The 23,217-nt window shown below is 23.0% G+C and overlaps 2 protein-coding genes across 4 annotated transcripts; both read left to right on the forward strand.

Annotated features, from left to right (window-relative positions):
- Nucleotides 1-4,755: 4,755 nt before the first annotated feature.
- On the forward strand, nucleotides 4,756-19,911 carry LOC114123684 (uncharacterized). Of its 2 annotated transcripts, none has more exons than XM_050210645.1 (4): nucleotides 4,756-4,911; nucleotides 5,653-5,805; nucleotides 6,400-6,567; nucleotides 19,236-19,911. In XM_050210645.1, exons 1-4 carry the CDS (start codon nucleotides 4,813-4,815, stop codon nucleotides 19,392-19,394), a joined length of 579 nt encoding a protein of 192 aa, XP_050066602.1. In that variant the 5' UTR covers nucleotides 4,756-4,812; the 3' UTR covers nucleotides 19,395-19,911. The 2 variants fall into 2 exon arrangements, with proteins under 2 accessions (XP_050066602.1, XP_050066601.1); XM_050210644.1 differs by lacking the exons at nucleotides 4,756-4,911; nucleotides 5,653-5,805; nucleotides 6,400-6,567 and adding exons at nucleotides 15,141-15,413; nucleotides 16,093-16,245; nucleotides 18,471-18,638.
- LOC114123709 (uncharacterized) lies at nucleotides 10,079-14,440 on the forward strand. Of its 2 annotated transcripts, none has more exons than XM_050210646.1 (4): nucleotides 10,079-10,150; nucleotides 11,789-11,941; nucleotides 12,469-12,636; nucleotides 13,913-14,440. In XM_050210646.1, the coding sequence occupies exons 2-4, from the start codon at nucleotides 11,831-11,833 to the stop codon at nucleotides 14,069-14,071; spliced, it is 438 nt and encodes a 145-aa protein (XP_050066603.1). In that variant the 5' UTR covers nucleotides 10,079-10,150; nucleotides 11,789-11,830; the 3' UTR covers nucleotides 14,072-14,440. The 2 variants fall into 2 exon arrangements, with proteins under 2 accessions (XP_050066603.1, XP_027842577.2); XM_027986776.2 differs by lacking the exon at nucleotides 10,079-10,150 and adding an exon at nucleotides 10,852-10,988.
- Nucleotides 19,912-23,217: the final 3,306 nt, after the last annotated feature.

The raw sequence follows: 23,217 nt of genomic DNA on the forward strand, positions 1-23,217 counted from the left end.
ATGCGGTTTCATAATATTATACTGCATAATAAAGAAATGCTTCGTGCTAATCGTTGACAATATGGTTTGTTGTCATTCCGACGTTCGTTTTACTATAAACTGTTTTTTGTAAATCTGATTTTAATATAAGAAAGAAAAAATATTATTTTCTCATCTTGTTTTGTGTAAGTACAGGTTTGTCTTTTACACACATATTTTCATATGGATATAACGGAATTAAAACGAGGTTATTTTCTAAAACTGACATAACAAGTTGTCAAATACAAAGTCAACCGGGAAAATTTGACATACTACTTAAACAATTCAGTTTTATACTGAACCATTGGTCACGATGTATGTTTTATTGACACAAGGATATTACTTTGAAAAAATATCAAAATTTATCTACTGGAGATATAAGCATTAAGAATGTTGTTTTTGTTGCCATGAGAAATTCTCGATTTTAAATAACTTTATTGTAAGTACAGTGTTTACCCATTAATATTTAACTTAACAAAATTTACTGATTTACCTATTAACTAGAATTAATTTTTCGTATTTATTATACAGTTTAATTTCGGTGAAATGTTTCAACAGATAACTAAAGAAGAATTTTTCATTTTCATTCAAATATTCTATTAAATATTAAAAATTATGCATAATAAGGTATAACTAAAATTTTAAAAAAATGTGTAGTTAATTTGCTGCTATTAATACTTACTTTTAAATACATCGATATTTCTAGAGCACTAGATTTAAAAGTTGTATTTTTTTGTTTTTTTTTTATTTAAACTTTGTAAATACAATTAGTTTCAACAATGATTATATTTTTTTTTTATGTTAAGACATATCTTTTTGAAAAATAAAAAAAAAATATTGTGCATTTATTTTTATTTGTTTGTTCACTAAATTTTATGAGTTTAATGCAAACGATGCAGTTATATATCATAATAAGAAATTAATAAGGGTGAATTGATGTAGTTAGTGATACAGAAATTGTTGCTTATGACGATTCATGTAGTGACTGATTTAGTTTACTGAAATACACCACGAATACTGAGAAACATATTGGTAGACGTATTGAAGGTCCATGATTTTTAAGTATAATTTAGAGAAAAGTTAATATATTCGTGAAAAAAAAGTTAACGCGTCAATCATGCTGTATACTCTATCAATAATCCATAATTTAATTTTACTGTTAAAATTACTGTGTATTTTAAAATTGGAGTTCATACGAACATATTATTATTTGGCATAGTAGTAGTCATAAAATCGTAAATCTTTCTGAAAATATTGTTAACCTAGAATATATAATATATTTAACCATAAATGGGCTCAAACGTAATATAAACAAATGAAGATTTTGAATTGTTTTTTTTTTTTTTTGGTATTGTTAGTTTTTAACAAAGTACTTGATACTTGATTCAACTATGGTGCAAGTGAAATATCATAATAATGCATTATTATGATTTATTTTACATTTTTTAAATTATATTTCAATTTCAATTTCCAATAAACTACGGAAATTATTTTTAATTATACATCGACAAAAAATGTATATTACAAACTTAAACAATACAATTGTAATATATTATTATTTTGCATTCATTACTGTTAGGTTATGATAATTAATGACTTAGTAAATCAAAGTACTAATAAATTAAAAATTACATTTGAAGGTTATTCAAATTATATAATTTTGAAGTAAATATTAATAGAATTGTGCATTATGGTAGTGCTATAAATATAAATAATAAATAACATACCATCTTCTAAATACTAGCATATATTTCACATAAATTGTAAGTGTGTAATAACAATAATAAAAACAAAAAAAATTAATTATTTTGGAATTATCATACCTGTTGCTTTTTCTGTTGAAGTTATCATTTTACAAAGGCGCCATTTATGAAATACGATATTTCATTATGATATGTTGAACCACGAATAAAACGTTAAAGGAAACAGACTTCATATAATTGTGCTTATTCATAAAATTATTATGATTAAACAACCCTTATAAAGTTTGTAACACAATCGTCATACCCAACATTAAACTTTTAAATCTGTCCGAAAAATTTGTTTTTAGATTGTTGAACAATGCTCAGTATTCCCAAATTGTATTAGATTCTATTTTTTCTCTTGAAAACTTTATGCACAGAATAAAACTTTTTGAGACGTATCGAATTTCATTGTTTATAAATAAAAAAAATTGTAAGATCCACCTTGTTGGACATTGTTAAAATAGTACTTACATTCATCGGGATTTACCACTTCGATGTACACTTGAATTGATAACTTCATAACTTCTCTGTTGATATTCGATTTGTCTATAAAAAAAGTTATTGATCAAAACTAACTATAAAATAAAATAATTGGCGAGTACCTATATAATATGATGTTAGATGGTAGTAACTAATAATAATAAATTAATTTTGGGTAATTAAAATTTAAACACGTGTAAGATTACTTTAATTTCATTTTTTAAGATTTGAATAATATACATTAGTGACATAAGTATCATTTTGAATAATATAAAACAATAATTTTAATTCTTGTAATTAGTAATAGGTGTTTATATTTTATTACGTACGTTAGGTGTTAAGTTAATTTTAAATCAACCAGTTTGACATAAATTATTATATCGGTAGTTGACATACTCGTAGTTAACCAACCAAGACGATAAGATAATGAATGGAATCTTATTAAGCTATTAAAGTAATAACATAATATTAGGTACATGTATGTTTTATACTTGATAATTTAATAGGATGAATTTTAGGTACACTGTGGTTAATTCATTGTAAATTATGATTATAAAAAATGGTCTAGATTAAAATTGGTTGATTTTTACGATAGTAAAAAACAAAAAAATTGTAAAATTATTTTTACATCAAATAATGTTGTGTAATAAATAATGTTTCGTAAAGCTAAAAAGTATATTCGCTCGATACTCTTAAGTTTAAAAACAATTTTGTAAACATATTATACCCCAAAATATTGTTCCGTATAGATTTATGTATTTTTCAAGTTTATTGAAAAATAATTTAATAATTTGGTTATTGATTTTATTAAGTAAGAAATAAAAATACATACTGTTTTATCATCTACTATTTATCAAGTATACATTTATGTTTATAACATTTAATTTTGAACATTTTTTTTTTTTAATTTAAACCAATATTGATAAAATTGGTCAGTATAACAGTGAACATTGTTAAATTTGTTATTACTGCATTTATTTTAAACACATATTTCAACTTATATAAAATTTATTAAATTATCAATTTTAATAAATTATAATATTTTTAAGTAATTTATTTTGTTGTCGTGGTACGTCTAGTGACATCTACCGGTATTATAGCAAACGTTGGTTGTTTAACGTTAAAGAGGTAATTCAAAAACACTCGAAACCTATACAATATTACAACTTTAATCTATAATAATAAATATATCTAAAACCTATATTAAAATATCATGTGAGAAGTGCAAATTCTACACTTTAAAAATCAAATATTATGGCAATAAATTAATTGATTTTAGTAAAAATGACATTGTATTACAACATGTCAAAAGTCCGATACTCACACTAAATTATATTATTTAAAATAAAAAAATAGGGATTTTCTTATACAATGTAATTTCAATAATTGTTTTAATTATTGTATTTTTTTTTAGGATATTACATATCATTTACATTCAACGTCTTCGGAAATATAAAAAATAAACGATTTTAATTAATACTTAACAATTTTTTTCGATTTGTATAGAAAAATTTGAATGTATATAATGGAGTAAATTATTAATATATAAGTAAACGCTTTGTGGTACACTTAGCACCTCGTTATCACTAAAAAAATAGCTGCAATGTAAACATTAAATTATAATTCAATGATAAATTATAAACTACCTATGAAAAAAAAAATCATAATTTTTAGTTTGGTTATTTGAAAAATAAAGTTATATTACTTGATTCTTTTTTCTTTTAGCTCCTACCTTATAATCAAACCACCAAAATGCCAATTATATCTAATTTTTTACCAGGTTCGACAACTAATGTTTTAAATTAAAGAATTAAAAAAAAATATATATATATATATATTCTAAATAAATACAATACACTAATCAAACCACTGAGAATATAAATTATTTATAAACACATATTTTAATTATTTTAAATATATAAAATTGTTTTGTATAATTTCGGTATTTTATAACATATTTTAAATTACTCAAATCATTTCATTATTTGTTTAAAATGAATTAATATAATTAAATATGAGTCACACAAAATATACAACATAATATATATAAAACACACCTAATAATACTATATTCCCCAAAGGTTATACTATAATCAATTCTATATCAATGGCACTAGTTAAGTTTTTAGTGAATATAGTAAAATAGTATAAAAAGCAAAATACAATAGAGAGATGAAAACTTGATAACAAATAAATTACATAGTTACCTATTCTATAGTATTGTGTACAACTGTACACATTATAGATATATTTATATTATTTTGTCAATTTTTAAAATTTGACAAAGAAGTTATTAAATTAATAATATCCGTCAATAATTCAAAATCTGAATACTAACGATAATAATAGAAAAAATATTAGAAATTAAAATATTATCGTATTTGTATATTAATATTACAATTCAAATAATGGAAATATCGATAAACAATTTTCCGAAAATTATAACGATTTTCTATTATAACTTGAAAAGTAGTATTTAGTATATGATATTTCAGTACTTACATGATTTGGTTTTATACGTTATATAATATTATACTCAAAGACACCAGAAAAACTAAAAAGATTAACCATGAAACATATTTTTTTAATGTTTATACAACTAATATTCACAATTTATTTGGAATCTGCCAAATCTAACAGTGCAAATATATTTTCGACTTCTCCAATTGTAAGTAAAATCATCAAGTAATAAAAATAAAAACAGTTTAATACATTATAACTATAACCAATGGTCTTAAAAACGAATTATTATAAAAATTTTACTATTTTTGAGATTTTGAGTTTTTGTAAGAAAAAAAATTAAAATAAACGTACATTTTTATGCTTAAGTTTTTAAATTAAAAATTGTATAATTTTTTTAACTCAAAAATAATGTTAAAATGATCTCATTTTTTTTTGAGAATTTTGTGAATCTCTTATATTTAAAAATGAACTTTCTTTTCTAATTCTTTTAAAATATTTATATTATATATTTTGAAATTACTTAATAATAATCATTAACTATTCTATTTTAAATATTTTTTTAACACTTTTTATTTTACTAAAACTCAATATATCCTTGATATTTTTTTCAAATTTTTATCTATTGTAAAATAAATCATTGGTGTGAAATTCGATTCTTAGAGTTTTTTTATTTTTCATGAAGGAAATACTTACTAATATAGTTTATCCAATTTTAAAAAAAAAGGAAACCCATTACTGCTTCTTCGTCTAGCATATCTAACTAAGAAATGTATAAAATGTATACAAAGTAAACTTGCTTAAAAAAGGACAATTCGAATTATAATTTATAAAAACGATTTAGCTACTATTGAGAGTTTCTTGTATCTAGAAGTTTTACTGTATCTACACGTAATTATAATGCGAAAATATGATACAATATTAAACACTAGTTGATATTTATGTTAAGGGTCCATACAAGTTAGTCATGAAACAACTTTATAGTTGCAATCCTACAAAGAACAATAAAATTCAGCATAACTGGTATTTAAGTCACAGGGATAATACAACATTTATTCTTGGAAATACAACCGGTGATATACCGTTTGACGACACATTATCTGTAAGTAATTATAATTGAATCAATGTACTCATTATTAGTTTGTTTCCCATATGCGCAAATAAACATTTACTAGCTGAAATAAATTCAACGATGGTAATATAGTTTGTTATTTAAATTTATATTATACCTATTTAATGAAAGAAATATTTTTTATTTTATTTAAATTGTTTATAATGAATTAATACACCTAAAATCAACAAAAATAACCGGTTACTTATTAATATATTATAATATATAGCTGAACCCGTACACTTCGTATCCGGTTTGGGGGCCGATGTATACCGCAGAGTTTTACTCACTTGACCACCTATTTTTATCTTTTTTATTATATAACAATTAATATATAATATTATATAATAGTCATACGCAAATTTTCATCAATTAATGTCAGATATGAATACTATAAGAGTTCAAGAGTTCATTATTTTGCTTATTTTAATCTTATTATTAAAAAAAAATGTGTAAAATATGATACACATTAGCAATGGAATATAATTTACCTAATGTGAATTAAAGTTTTTTTTTCAATACACATTATTATCGAGTTTTCATATACATACTAGAGATATAATAACCAGTAAAATCTTTTTGTAGTTTGAAGTTAAAATGGCTCTCAGAGATTCACACGGAAGATGGCAAGAAAATTCGTTTATGCAAAAATGGACAAAAGCATGCACTTTTGTAAAACAAATAGCTGGAAATGCGTTGGCTGAAATTTCTTTTGGTCTTGGATTTAATACTACCAAATGCCCTATACCTGCGGTAAAAATCTATGTTTTTAACATTTTTTTATTTTATCTATTTATTAATTATTATAAATACATAATTAATAATAGTAAAACTGTACCAACGTATATTTATAAATATACAATATAAACATATTTTTATATATATATAAAACTCCAAGCTCTAAAGTTAGACGTGAAATACAAGTAACAACGTAAAAATAGATTTATCTAACTAAATTCATCAATATTTTAAGTTAGTTAGTCCTATTTTTTTTCTAAATTATATGTTCAATATTTAGTCGTATATTTAATTTAAATTAAAACGGGATAACATAAAAGAAAAAAAAATACTGTAAAACGATAAGGTGTGAAAGAAGAATAAATAAGAATCAAGAAAAAATAGGTATAGATAGAATAGAAAATACCAATAATTTAGTTGGTTTGAGGAATGACAGAAGCGAAGTAGATACCTATTATAAAAGATATTCTAGGATTCTAGGGTAAGTGAAATCAACCCAATAAATTGGTAGCACAAGGTATAGAGGTCATAAAAATGAAAAATTTTAATTCATTTTCAAACCACGAATGATATTGTGATAAAAATTTGTTTTTATATTCTTATACATTTTTTTTAACTTACAGAATTTTTACGATGCTCCGGGAATGGATATTTCAATAATAAAGAATACTAATGTACCAAAATCTTTTTTATATGGGACATACAAATTTAATGTTTATTATACAAGACAAAATGAAATATATGGCTGTCAAATATGTATTCTGGAAATTAAACGTCTTTGAAAAAAAAAATATATTTATTAAATATCATCTGTTTTTATCATGTTTATATAAATATATGGTTTAATATAATATAAAAAAAAAATTAATTACCTATATTAATTACCTATTACCTTATTTTTTTATTCTTATTTACTGATATTTTATTAATTATATAAATACTTTTTTTAAAGTCTTTATCATAGTCCAAGAACAGAGTGAACAAAATAACAAATTAATTCAACTATATTGCCTGCATTAATTCAGATCAGTGAAATTAACAGTACCTATTGTAACGAAATGGAGAGTTCACTGTTTGACCTGATAATAGCTGAGACGATGGTTATATTAGATTATTTAAAATGATATGCAAACCTTTAGTCTAAGGCAGTTGTTCTCAACTGGGGAGACATGTCACCATAGTTTGACATGGACCAAGCTAGAGATGACGTGAAATATTAGAAGTGATAAATTATTATTATTTTTGCTCTTATTTTATTTAATTTGACAATTTAATGTTTAAATTGTTTAAAGTGTCAACGTTTTGAACGTTTTTTTCTAAGTACTATATTTTATTTATTTATTTGTTTTTAATAAAAAATTAATTTTAAAATATACAGCTAAGATTGTTTATTATTTTAATGTTAAGAAAACTCAGTGTTTAATTTAAGTGGCTTAAGTTGACATGAATCAAAAAAAGGTGAGAACTACTTGTCTACGGGATAGAAACAATAATTGAACTAGAAACCGTTTTTCCATATTTACATGAATCCAATTGCAAATAACAAATTAAAAAATAAATTAGTGATGTATTCTTATGGTGAATATCATTTGAAAAATATAACGTGGTGTAAGATGAATATAATTCAAAATTAGAGAATTCTAGATAAATATAACCAAAGATAGATAACTAAACTAGTATTATAAATGTAATCTATTATTTAAGATTGAATAAATATTTGTTATACCAATATATGTAGACAAATATTAAAATAAGCTATTAATATAATCATGGTACATACTGAAATTAATTATATTTAAACTGTAATTAGTTTAAAATTGTTGAAACGTGTTTTTAGGAAAATATTTCCCAAAAACTATCCTCATTTTATACGTAATTAGTTTTTGACAGGTAAAATAGTTATATCTGGGAACGGAAAAATCATTATTTTAACACACATGTTTTGAATATAAGTATTTAAAGAATCTTTATTTATAAAAAAAAGGTACATAGTTATAGACATAATAACAAATGAATTTGATTAGAAAATTTAAAGTTACCTACTTCAATATAATTAAATGAAAGTTGTATATTTCCTATTAAATTGAAAAATCTATAAGAAACAATTGTTTGAATTGGTAATGGTATTTAATTTTCTTATATTTCAAATTTAATTAATCAATAAATTTAAAAAAAAAATAGTTGAATATATTAATTTTATAATTTATATTAATACAACATTTCGCTATTTGAATGATTTGTGAATATAATATGATACTTTAATGATTTTCAGTAATTTAGTGATGTACTTGTATTCCTAGATGAATTTTATATATTTAGTATTATACACTTGTTTATTTCTAATAATTCTAATGAATTATTGTTTATACAATATTTAACTGTAGTAAAGTTTTCTTCTGTCGTTGTATGTAATTAATTTCTGATTGATTATTTAATAAGAAATAGTATCATCTGCAAAATAAATTAATTGACCCTGTGCATAATTATGGTAGTGGCCATTTGCACACATCTTTTGTATCATATTGGTCATAGTTTGGTACCTTGAGCCAACAGATAATTTTTATTAAAAATATAGTATTTTCATACAGTACCTTTATAATAAAGTAGAATAGTAATAATATAAATAGCTGCTTAGCTTTATAACAATTTAATTATATAAACTTAACTGCAATTTATATTTATTGTATTTAAAAGTATTTATATAGGTACCCATGAAATAATATTATTAAAATCTGATAAAAAAATTAAAAGCATTCTAGTTATACATTTCTGTGAAACAAGACAATCGAAGGTCCGGAAAATACGTTATCTACGTTTATTACGCAGAGTGACATTTTTTTTTATTTTCTATGTTATCCCGTTTCTAAATCATTTCAATGATTTTAATTGTGTTATTGTTCACAATATTACACTGAAGGTCTTCATACAGAATATGAATAAATAAACAATGAATTTAATACACAGCTGTATTAATATGATGCAAGTTATAAAATTATTATACATTTATAAACACACAACTTAACTATGTTTTAATATTTTTATTTTGTTAAAGTTTAATTACTACAAGTGTATTTCAAAGTTAAACTCCATACATTGTATTATTTTTTAGAAAAAAATGTATAACCAAACATAAATCGTATAATTATTGTTTTGAAAAAAAATTTCATATCATATCTAAATATTATAGTTTTGTAAAATATGTTATTCGCTTAAAGGAAGAAAACACGATAAATATTCGATTGCCAATCGATTATCTAAATTTTGAAATATACGTTTAATGTATAATATTATATTGTGTTAAATTATTTCAAACTTTATGAAAACAGCTATTTTATCTAAGAAAATAAAGACACTTATTTTTTCATTGAAATTTTAAATGAAAAAGATTTTAACATTTGTTACATACAATGTAGCTATTGTATCCATACAATTATCATACTGTTTAATTGACCAATACTAAATATACACACCTAACACTTTTCGACACCGCCATAAATATTAAATAATATATTTAAATGACACACAGTAGGTAATTCGACACTAACCATCAACACAAGAGAAATCAGCAATACATTTATTAACAGTTATATTAAAAACGGTAAAGTATTATTTTAAATATAATAATTATTAGGGATGTATAAAACAATAAACCAAACGTGTCTTATAATTAATGAAAATCTCATAAATAGTGCTCTAACCTCCAGCTACAAAAAACAAAGATAACTAATTCCGTAAAAAAATTATCCTGACCATGTTACAAGTTGAAATAGAATTTTACGGAAATCTACGAATCTCCAAAATTTCATTTATATTTCTAGAGAAGTATATGTATTGTATCGTTGTATTTATTTGTAAATATTTACAATAACGTTCAAATAATCTATTTGATTTTAGATTTTAAGTGTACTAAAAGACATTTCTTTGAACTAATATTGATAAAAAAATTTCACAGCAAAACAATAATGCCATCACTATCACTACACGTATAAACGATCTATAACGATATCATTTATCTACAAAAAATATTATGTTTTGTTATCTATTAAATTTATTGAAATAGAAAAAGTTGATCATCAAATATTTTGTATCGGTTTATTATCCACTGTGATATTGTATGATATCTTTTTGCAATTAAAAGAAATATAATCATATAATTTTATAATGCAAACAATGAATAGTAAAAAAACTGAAAATATTTTGATATTATATTTTGTATATTTGCTACTTCGAAAGTAACATTTATTAACTAGAATTTGTGAAATTCGTTTTCAACAATAAACAGTATCTGTTTGTGTACTTTTGATATCAGAAAAAAAAGCGAAAATAGAAAAATTATGAAAAATTATAATTTTTTTATGTTTATAAAACTATTGATCATAATTATTATATGTTCGGAATCTACTGCAAAAAATAAAAATGGTCTAACTTCTCCAGTTGTAAGTAAATTACTAAGACATCCATATTAAATTAACGCAGTGTGAATAAAAAATAAGCAAATATGTTATACTTTAATAATTCTATAGTATAAGAATTTTGAGCAATATTAAATATTAAGCTTCTAGTTTACACAATAATAACTAATATAAAAAAAAAATTTTAAGACGAAAATATTAAATGCTTGTAAACTATATAATATTCGTTTATGATTATATTCTAAAATTATAGGTACACTTTTTTCTGATAAATGTTTTTCAAAAACGAAAATTTTTTTTGATACTAGAGAGAACTTTTGAACTACTAGAGCCTAAAGTACATATTATAGTGATGTATACATTGTGTTTAGTTTTATTCAATACCAATACCAATAATTATTTTAATTTAAAAACATTACTTTATAATACTATTATAATATAAATTGTCATATACATTAAATTCATAAAAATAATAGTAAATTAATATAATATAATTTATATGGTATTTACGAGATTTTCATTAAGTTTAGAATATGTTTGTTACTATTTACTGTATACAAAAAATAATAACCACATGAAGCAATAATAGAGAACTGCATTACATTTAAAATTTAAAATATTTAATAATCTCATTAATTATATAATATTGTCATTTTTTTAATCTCGATAAATCTAATGACCATTGTTAGTTGTCTATAAATAAGTGTCAATTAGTTATTTTGGTAACAAATTTTCAAATTTTCTAGAAATTGAACCCTCTTAATAATGTGGTGCATTTCAATGAATAAGAGGTATATTACTGATTAATATTTATATATGTTTAGGGTCCTTACCAATTGGTCTTCAAACAGATTTATAACTGTGAAATGAAACAAAACAGTAAACTTAAACTTGACGCTTACTTGAGTCACACAGGCAATTCAACATTGATCCTTGGAAAAAGCACTCTTAAAGTGCCTTTTGATGACACTTTATTCGTAAGTGGTTAAAATTGAATTATTGCATTGGCTATTTATTTTAATGTATGTGTTATATAATTACTGGCCCAATAACATTTATTCAATACCTTATTATAATTTAATATAAAATTTTTCATACTTAACATAATATGTATAACATAATAATACTTTATATTAAAATCAATGAAAAAAGTTGTATGTATATAATATATATATGGGAGAGTTTGGGGTTATGACTTTAATGGGTTAATTGTTTTCATTTGTTTATTACACTTAAACGAAGTAGTACTTCCTATTACTTGAAGTAATAGATAAAATTCAAGTTTTCGAGATATGATTAGTGAGTTGCGATGATGTTACGCTCTAATTTATTCACATGTTTGTTGAGAAATATTTTAATTCCATCTCGGATACACGGTATCTTCGTATCACGATTGATAATTTCTAAGACAGGTTTATTATAAAATATTTTCCAATTAGTCAATACCACTTATTAATAATTATTTATTTTTCTTAACCCATTAATCGGTAACAATATTTTATAGTTAGAAATGAGACTCGCTTTCAAAGATTCTTTCGGGCAATGGAAAGAAAATCATTTTGTGTATAAGTCACCAAAAGCATGCTCAACGTTAAAAGAAATATTTGGAAACGCGTGGACTGCATTCACGATTGGTAGTGGATTTCCAAGTACAAATTGTCCTATACGTCCGGTAAAATACTATTTAATTAACATTATAATAATCTATTCAGTTATTAATAGTTATAACAATACACAGGTGTTATCGATTTTATTAAAATAAACACAATTAAGGATAGTTTTAAAACCTATATATGTAGGTATATTATTATTGAATTAATGAAGTATTTAGCGTTGCAAATAAATTACATCATGTATTACGTCAGATAAGATATTATAATAATAATAAACTCATCACACGATTACCATCACCATGATTAATATTAAATTTATAGTTGAGTTACATATTATCAGCTAATTGGGTTAGATGTGATTCGATATACATCTGTTCAGCATGTACTACAATTCACTCCAATATAATACAATATTTATCTTTAAAAGTACTAATATGAACAAATACACTACAATTCTACTATATACCCAGCAGTTATGAAGAAACGTGAAAAAGTTGAATAAAAACAAAATTAATAAAGTCCAAAATATTATCTGAAAAAAATTAAGAAATGCATTTCCCATTCGTAGTTAGACTGTTGTATATGAATAACTTTATATATAGCCAGAGCTTATACATTTATTATATTTTGTATAAATTAAAAATGTGTAGGCATTACAAAAATAATTAACAAATTCAATGGTCTAAAATTTTTAATTTAGACATAATTAACGTACTCATCAAAATTTTTCTGTAAAAAAAGTGAAAAATAATAAAATAAATTATAAGATTATTTGATAAAAAATAAAAAATACAGTTCTGTACAAATTACAATAATCATATCGGAGAAACCAATAAAAAAAAGCATATTAACTGCTACTTAACTCTTTTCCACGTCACCCATGATTAATAAGGCATGTAGTTGTGATGGTACATTTTTCGTGATACTGCACTCCGTAAAAAAGTTTTAATTAAAAAATATTATAAAAATATTATATCATATTTGTTTCATATGCCCATATGGAATGATGTAAATTGTCTATTGTATAAAAAGAAAATGAGGTGATTATAATAAAAATTACAAGTACAATTTTATTTGAAAGTATTATTTATTGGTAGAGCCAAATATTATACTGTAGATAATACTTTAAACTCGTAAAAATGTTTGTTGTCAAGCATAAGTACATAAGTTAGGTTGTATAAAACTTTTCATTAACTGATAATATACATAATATCATTCAATTGTCATCGTCACGAACGATATTTAATTTATTGAATTATTTAATACAATATACCTATGAATGACTAATAATAAAATGTGTTTCTTTATGTTACATACTTTTTGATATACTTTCAGGGAATTTATGACGCTCCAGGTTTTGATCCTTCAGTACTTAAAGACTCAAATGCACCAAAAGTATTTCTTTATGGAACATACAAATTTCATCTGTATTTTACAAAAAATAATGAAGTACTTGGCTGTGAAGCCTACATTTTGGAATTTAAACGTCCTTAAAATGTATTGTTTATTCATTTCTGAATTTCTTTTTAGAAAGAATTGAATTATTACCTTTTTAAATAATCTTATAGTATTATATGATTTGGCTATAAATACAACCAATTAAAGGTATAATATTTATTACTGAAAAGAAATTAAATTGAAATAAAATTAATCGTGTGAAGAAACAAAATAAAAACACTATAATAATATAATAATAAACACTATAACACTTTACAATCACTTATACACCAAAGTGAAAAATGCACTGCTATACCGGTCATAGCATACTGTTACATAAAATGAATATTTATATTGTATGGTAATTGTTAATCCTTCATCTGAAATAAATAAATAAATTTTTATTACTTTAATTTTAATTTTTCATTGACTACACTGATGTTATGTATTATCATCCAAAATGATGACTAGATTTAAGGATAATGAAATAAAAATATATTATTATTTTGAATTTATTACATCCTGTAATTCGTGGTAATTTATGACTCCAATGCATTTTTTATACTTTAATGATATATTTATATCGATTCCCAATCAAACACATTTACAATTTCAGTACCCTCACTTAATTTCACCTCTACATATTTGCAGTTCTCTATACTTTTAAACTAAATATATTTTACTATCAAATTATTATTTTTATTATTTCCCCATGATAGCATAATAATGTTCTTAGTCTTTATTTATTTATATTTGAAACCATTTGTTTGATTTGGTCGTTGAGAGATCCAATGATACTCTGAAGGTATAATAAACCTAACTTAATCATAAGATATATTAATTAAGTTTTTACTTTTTTAGTGAATACAGAAAAATAATTCAATGCTAAAATACAATAGAGAGATGAATACTTGATAGGAATAAATTACACAGTTACCATTTAATGATATTTTGTACATTACATATGCATTTTTATATTTTATTGTCAATTTTTAAAATTTAACAAATAAATCATTAAATGAATAGAATCCGTCTATTATTCAAAATCAGAATAGTAATGTATAATAGACAATAGTAGGAAAAATAAATGTAATTAACATTAACATATTTATAAAGTATTCTGTCGTATGTATATATTTACATTAAAATGCAAATAATAGATATGTCGATAAGAAATCAACAATGCTTTTCTATTATAACTTGAAAAGTAATATTTAGTATCTGGTAGTTGTATGATTCGGCTTAACACATTGAATATTAAACTCACCGGCACATAAATAATCAAAAAATGTGTACAATGAAACATTATATTTATTTTATGTTTATACAACTGATATTCAAAATTAATTCGGATTTTGTCAAGTCCGCCAGTGTAAATATATTATCGACTTCTCCAATTGTAAGTGAATTCTTAAATTAAGTAAAATAAAATATAATTAAATGCTATAATTAGACATAATAATCACCTTATGTTATAAAAAAAAATCTTCTTGAAAATAAATTATTATAAAAATCTAACTACTTATTAAATTTTTTTTTTTTTTTTTTTTGTTTTGTAAGAGAAACCTGCTATGAGGAACTTCATGTCATTATAAATGAGCTATTTAAATTAAATATTATATAACTTTTCAACTCAAAAACTATATTCAAATGTTTAATATTTATATAATATATTTTGATATAAATAAAAAAAAACTTATAACCATCTATTATATGTTTAAAAATGTATCAACCCTTAAAAGCGAAATCAAGAGAATCTTTATCATTTTTATAAAAGTTGCACTCAGTTCTACGTGTTCAGTGTGAAACTAACTTACAAATATAATATATTTTAATATATACAATTTTACCTAAATCCGTTAAAGAAAAAATGGGAGTCCACAGGATTAAAATAGAAGACGCCTACAAAATATAATAGTCTTATTTTCGAACTAATAACAATTTTCGATATAGTGAACCTTCTGAATAGTAGAAAAGATTCAGCTATCAAGAATTTCTGGTATTTAGAAATTTAACTGTTCACATTATAATTTAAAAATGTGATAAAATATTAGACACTAGTTGATATTTATGTTAAGGGTCCATACAAGATAGTCATGAAACAGCTTTATAGTTGCAATCCTACAAAGAACAATAAAATTCAGCATAACTGGTATTTAAGTCACAGGGATAATACAACATTTATTCTTGGAAATACAACCGGTGATATACCGTTTGACGACACTTTATCTGTAAGTAATTATAATTGAATCAATGTACCTATAATTATTTTGTTTCCTATATGCACAAATAAACATTTACTAGCTGAAATAAATTTAACGATGGTAATATACTTTGTTATTTAAATTTATATTATAACTATTTAATGAAAGAAATATTTTTTATTTTATTTAAATTGTTTATAATGAATCAATACACCTAAAATCAACAAAAACCCGTACACTTCGTAGCCCGTTAAAAATCCTATCTCTTATATTTCTCAAATTGTGTGTTAAATTCGTTAAATTTCTGTCTGTCTGTTAGTTTGTCCTCTATGCATTTAAATGGCAGGGAAAATTATGACGAAATTTAGTAGAGAAACAATATAAGACCTATGAGCATTAGATAGGCTATGTTAAAAATAAATAATAATAATAATAAATTGTTACCATTCTTACCGAATATAAAATAATAATAATAATAATAGTAATAGTTATCATGTGTATTTTTTATTTTTTATCGTAATTTTTTTTTAATTTTCAGTGCAACTTTTTTACCTTTTTCCTACATAAGAACCTTACCTTGTCCTGATAATTAGGAATATAACAAAAAAGAAATAAGCGAAATCGGTCTAGCCGTTCACACATGATACAATGGTCAAGGGGAATAGGGATTAATTTCTTTATTTGAAAATCATTTGATTTTAATGAAATTTCTTCTAAATACGATTTATTTTAAACTAACCTACTTCGTTCACTACATTAAATGCATTTATTTGACAATGGTACGTGTATGTTTTTTTGTGTCTATGTATAGTATACACTATAAATTGTCAACAAGGCCGTAATTGATAAAAGATTCGTGGGGGGTCTAACATATTTATTTAAATATATAGCTACTGAACACTTGTCATTTTTACGTTAAAAAAATAATATTTGATTATTAGTTATAGAAAACATAAGTTTTCATTATAATATTCAATTTACATAATAGTTAATTATTTAATAATAAAAAATATTTCTACTTTTAAAAATTTCGAGGGGGGATCCTACCCCTAGACCCACACACAGTTACGTCAAAATAATGCATCAATTTAAAACTTCAGGGGGGGGGGGTTCTAGTATCAATTTGAATATGGTTGGTGTATTACATAGGTCAAAAGTAAAAAGTATACTGCAGTTTTCAAATCGGAAAAAACAACACAAAAAGTGACGAGAACGGAAATTTTTATGCAAAACCAATTTTTTACAAAATTGATTTTTATAAAGTTGTAACTTAAAAACGAAACTTTAACCAAATATTTATAATATGTACAAGCGTTATCACTCATACATACATAAAAGTGACCTACTCTATGTCCGAGGTCCAGTCGAAACCTACTGTATACAGATGTCTTAGCCCATCCGCCTCCCGTTTTCCTAAACCGCTCCGTTTTATAAAAAGATCAATTTCCAAACGGCAAAAAAAGGTTTTACAACACATATTTATTTTCATTTCTTACGGACCTAAAATTATCCCAAAAGAGATATGGTTATACACATATTGGTGTAACCAAATTAATTATATAATTTTTATAGAATAATCATATTATGGAATAATGAATTTTTTATTAAAATAATATTTAATTTTAGCGTTAAATAATTTAAAAAAAATACATGTAGAAATATGAAAAAGAACCTTGCCCATAGATTGGACAATTTTTTAGGCATAATATTTTTATATAATCTATTATATATGTTATTTCACTCGATGAAAATTTGTCAATGATGTTTCTAATGAACTTTTGTTTTTTTTTTTTTAGATTTAGGTGTACTAATATGACTGAGCTTTAAATTAATTTTTTTTTTCTATGGAAGACAATAAATTAGGAATTTGCCTTTTCGTTCAGCCTTTTTTGATAAGAGACGTTTGGAAATAATCAAACAATCGATGGGAGTCGTTTGGGGTCCGACGTATACCGCAGAGTTTTACATACATGACCACCTTTTTTTTATCTTTTTTATTTTATAACTGCTAAATAGCCCTACACAAAATTTTTATCAATATTATTGTCAGATATGAATACTACAAAAGTTCAAGAGTTCATAATTTTGCTTATTTTAATCTTATTATTTAAAAAAAATGTGTAAAATATGATACACATTAGCAATGGAATAAAATTTAAATGCGAATTAAAGTTTTTTTTTTTCAATACACATTATTATCGAGTTTCCAGATGCATACCAAAGATATACTAACCAGAAAAATGTTTTTGTAGTTTGAAGTTAAAATGGCTCTCAGAGATTCACTCGGAAGATGGCATGAGAATTCGTTTATGCAAAAATGGACAAAAGCATGCACTTTTGTAAAACAAATAGCTGGAAATGCGTTGGCTGAAATTTCTTCTGGTCTTGGATTTAATACTACCAAATGCCCTATACCTGCGGTAAAAATCTAACTTTTTAACATTTTTATTTTATCTATTTATTAATTATTATAAATACATAATTAATAATAGTAAAACTGTACCAACGTATATTTATAAATATACAATATAAACATATTTTTATATATATATAAAACTCCAAGCTCTAAAGTTAGACGTGAAATACAAGTAACAACGTAAAAATAGATTTATCTAACTAAATTCATCAATATTTTAAGTTAGTTAGTCCTATTTTTTTTCTAAATTATATGTTCAATATTTAGTCGTATATTTAATTTAAATTAAAACGGGATAACATAAAAGAAAAAAAATACTGTAAAACGATAAAGTGTGAAAGAAGAATAAATAAGAATCAAGAATAAATAGGTATAGATAGAATAGAAAATACCAATAATTTAGTTGGTTTGAGGAATGACAGAAGCGAAGTAGATACCTATTATAAAAAATATTCTAGGATTCTAGGGTAAGTGAAATCAACCCAATAAATTGGTAGCACAAGGTATAGAGGTCATGAAAATGAAAAATTTTAATTCATTTTCAAACCACGAATGATATTGTGATAAAAATTTGTTTTTATATTCTTATACATATTTGCAGAATTTTTACGATGCTCCGGGAATGGATATTTCAATAATAAAGAAAACTAATGTACCAAAATCTTTTTTATATGGGACATACAAGTTAAATGTTTATTATACAAGACAAAATGAAATATATGGCTGTCAAAATTATATTCTGGAAGTTAAACGTCTTTAAAAAAAATATATATTTATTAAATATTATTTGTTATTATAATGTTTATATAAATATTTGGTTTAATATTTAAAAAAAAAATAATTACCTAATACCTTATTCTTTTATTCTAAAAAATTACAAAATTTTTGAATGATTAATACATTCTTTATCATAGTACATGATCGTAGTTAACATCCTTTGCCATACATTAGAATCCTAACAAATTAAATCAACTTTATTGCCTCCACTTAATCAGATCTGTGAAATTGACAGTACCTATTGTAACGAAATGGAGAGTTCACTGTTTGACCTGATAATAGCTGAGACGATGGTTACATTAGATTATTTGAAATTATATGCAAACCTTCAGTCTAAGGCAGTTATTCTCAACTGGGGAGACATGTCACCATAGTTTGATATGGACCAAGCTAGAGGTGACGTGAAATATTACAGGTGATAAATTATTATTATATTTGCTCTTACTTTATTTAATTTGCCAATTTAATGTTTAAATTGTTTAAAGTGTCAACGTTTTGAACGTTTTTTTTTAAGTACTGTATTTTATTTATTTATTTGTTTTTAATACAAAATTAATTTTAAAATATACAGCTAAGATTGTTTATTATTTTAATGCTAGGATAACGCAGTGTTTAATTTAAGTGGCTTAAGTTGACATGAATCAAAAAAAGGTGAGAACTACTTGTCTACGGGATAGAAACAATAATTGAACTAGAAACCGTTTTTCCATATTTACATGAATCCAATTACAAATAATAAATTAAAAAATAAATTAGTGATGTATTCTTATGGTGAATATCCTTTGAAAAATATAACGTGGTGTAAGATGAATATAATTCAAAATTAGAGAATTCTAGATAAATATAACCAAAGATGGATAACTAAAATAATATTATAAATGTAATCTATTATTTAAGCTTGAATAAATATTTGATATAAAAATATATGTAGACAAATATTAAAATAAGCTATTAATATAATCATGGTACATACTGAAATTAGTTATATTTAAACTGTAACTAGTTTAAAATTGTTGAAACGTGTATTTAGGACAATATTTCCCAAAAACTATCCTCATTTTATACGTAATTAGTTTTTGACAGGTAAAATAGTTATGTATAGGAACGGAAAAATCATTATTTAACACACATATTTTGAATATAAGTATTTAAAGAATCATTATTTATAAAAAAAAAGACACATAGTTATAGACATAATAACAAATGAATTTGATTAGAAAATTTAAAGTTACCTACTTCAATATAATGGAAATGATAGTTGTATATTTCCTATTAAATTGAAAAATCTATAAGAAACAATTGTTTGAATTGGTAATGGTATTTAATTTTCTTATATTTCAAATTTAATTAATCAATAAATTTAAAAAAAAAATAGTTGAATATATTAATTTTATAATTTATATTAATACAACATTTCGCTATTTGAATGATTTGTGAATATAATATGATACTTTAATGATTTTCAGTAATTTAGTGATGTACTTGTATTCCTAGATGAATTTTATATATTTAGTATTATACACTTGTTTATTTCTAATAATTCTAATGAATTATTGTTTATACAATATTTAACTGTAGTAAAGTTTTCTTCTGTCGTTGTATGTAATTAATTTCTGATTGATTATTTAATAAGAAATAGTATCATCTGCAAAATAAATTAATTGACCCTGTGCATAATTATGGTAGTGGCCATTTGCACACATCTTTTGTATCATATTGGTCATAGTTTGGTACCTTGAGCCAACAGATAATTTTTATTAAAAATATAGTATTTTCATACAGTACCTTTATAATAAAGTAGAATAGTAATAATATAAATAGCTGCTTAGCTTTATAACAATTTAATTATATAAACTTAACTGCAATTTATATTTATTGTATTTAAAAGTATTTATATAGGTACCCATGAAATAATATTATTAAAATCTGATAAAAAAATTAAAAGCATTCTAGTTATACATTTCTGTGAAACAAGACAATCGAAGGTCCGGAAAATACGTTATCTACGTTTATTACGCAGAGTGACATTTTTTTTTATTTTCTATGTTATCCCGTTTCTAAATCATTTCAATGATTTTAATTGTGTTATTGTTCACAATATTACACTGAAGGTCTTCATACAGAATATGAATAAATAAACAATGAATTTAATACACAGCTGTATTAATATGATGCAAGTTATAAAATTATTATACATTTATAAACACACAACTTAACTATGTTTTAATATTTTTATTTTGTTAAAGTTTAATTACTACAAGTGTATTTCAAAGTTAAACTCCATACATTGTATTATTTTTTAGAAAAAAATGTATAACTAAACATAAATCCTATAATTATTGTTTTGAAAAAAAATTTCATATCATATCTAAATATTATAGTTTTGTAAAATATGTTATTCGCTTAAAGGAAGAAAACACGATAAATATTCGATTGCCAATCGATTATCTAAATTTTGAAATATACGTTTAATGTATAATATTATATTGTGTTAAATTATTTCAAACTTTATGAAAACAGCTATTTTATCTAAGAAAATAAAGACACTTATTTTTTCATTGAAATTTTAAATGAAAAAGATTTTAACATTTGTTACATACAATGTAGCTATTGTATCCATACAATTATCATACTGTTTAATTGACCAATACTAAATATACACACCTAACACTTTTCGACACCGCCATAAATATTAAATAATATATTTAAATGACACACAGTAGGTAATTCGACACTAACCATCAACACAAGAGAAATCAGCAATACATTTATTAACAGTTATATTAAAAACGGTAAAGTATTATTTTAAATATAATAATTATTAGGGATGTATAAAACAATAAACCAAACGTGTCTTATAATTAATGAAAATCTCATAAATAGTGCTCTAACCTCCAGCTACAAAAAACTAAGATAACTAATTCCGTAAAAAAATTATCCTGACCATGTTACAAGATGAAATAGAATTTTACGGAAATCTACGAATCTCCAAAATTTCATTTATATTTCTAGAGAAGTATATGTATTGTATCGTTGTATTTATTTGTAAATATTTACAATAACGTTCAAATAATCTATTTGATTTTAGATTTTAAGTGTACTAAAAGACATTTCTTTGAACTAATATTGATAAAAAAATTTCACAGCAAAACAATAATGCCATCACTATCACTACACGTATAAACGATCTATAACGATATCATTTATCTACAAAAAATATTATGTTTTGTTATCTATTAAATTTATTGAAATAGAAAAAGTTGATCATCAAATATTTTGTATCGGTTTATTATCCACTGTGATATTGTATGATATCTTTTTGCAATTAAAAGAAATATAATCATATAATTTTATAATGCAAACAATGAATAGTAAAAAAACTGAAAATATTTTGATATTATATTTTGTATATTTGCTACTTCGAAAGTAACATTTATTAACTAGAATTTGTGAAATTCGTTTTCAACAATAAACAGTATCTGTTTGTGTACTTTTGATATCAGAAAAAAAAGCGAAAATAGAAAAATTATGAAAAATTATAATTTTTTTATGTTTATAAAACTATTGATCATAATTATTATATGTTCGGAATCTACTGCAAAAAATAAAAATGGTCTAACTTCTCCAGTTGTAAGTAAATTACTAAGACATCCATATTAAATTAACGCAGTGTGAATAAAAAATAAGCAAATATGTTATACTTTAATAATTCTATAGTATAAGAATTTTGAGCAATATTAAATATTAAGCTTCTAGTTTACACAATAATAACTAATATAAAAAAAAAATTTTAAGACGAAAATATT

The sequence above is a fragment of the Aphis gossypii genome, unplaced genomic scaffold (genome assembly GCF_020184175.1).
Source record: "Aphis gossypii isolate Hap1 unplaced genomic scaffold, ASM2018417v2 Contig01070, whole genome shotgun sequence".
Classification (NCBI taxonomy): Eukaryota; Metazoa; Arthropoda; class Insecta; order Hemiptera; family Aphididae; genus Aphis; species Aphis gossypii.

Coding starts and splice junctions, on each gene's coding strand:
- LOC114123709 (XM_027986776.2), top strand. CDS start 10,887: ATGAAAAATTATAATTTTTTTATGTTTATAAAACTATTGATCATAATT. Junction 10,989..11,788: donor ATGGTCTAACTTCTCCAGTT/GTAAGTAAATTA, acceptor ATATATGTTTAG/GGTCCTTACCAATTGGTCTT. Junction 11,942..12,468: donor CTTTTGATGACACTTTATTC/GTAAGTGGTTAA, acceptor AATATTTTATAG/TTAGAAATGAGACTCGCTTT.
- LOC114123684 (XM_050210644.1), top strand. CDS start 15,303: ATGTGTACAATGAAACATTATATTTATTTTATGTTTATACAACTGATA. Junction 15,414..16,092: donor TATTATCGACTTCTCCAATT/GTAAGTGAATTC, acceptor ATTTATGTTAAG/GGTCCATACAAGATAGTCAT. Junction 18,639..19,235: donor CCAAATGCCCTATACCTGCG/GTAAAAATCTAA, acceptor ACATATTTGCAG/AATTTTTACGATGCTCCGGG.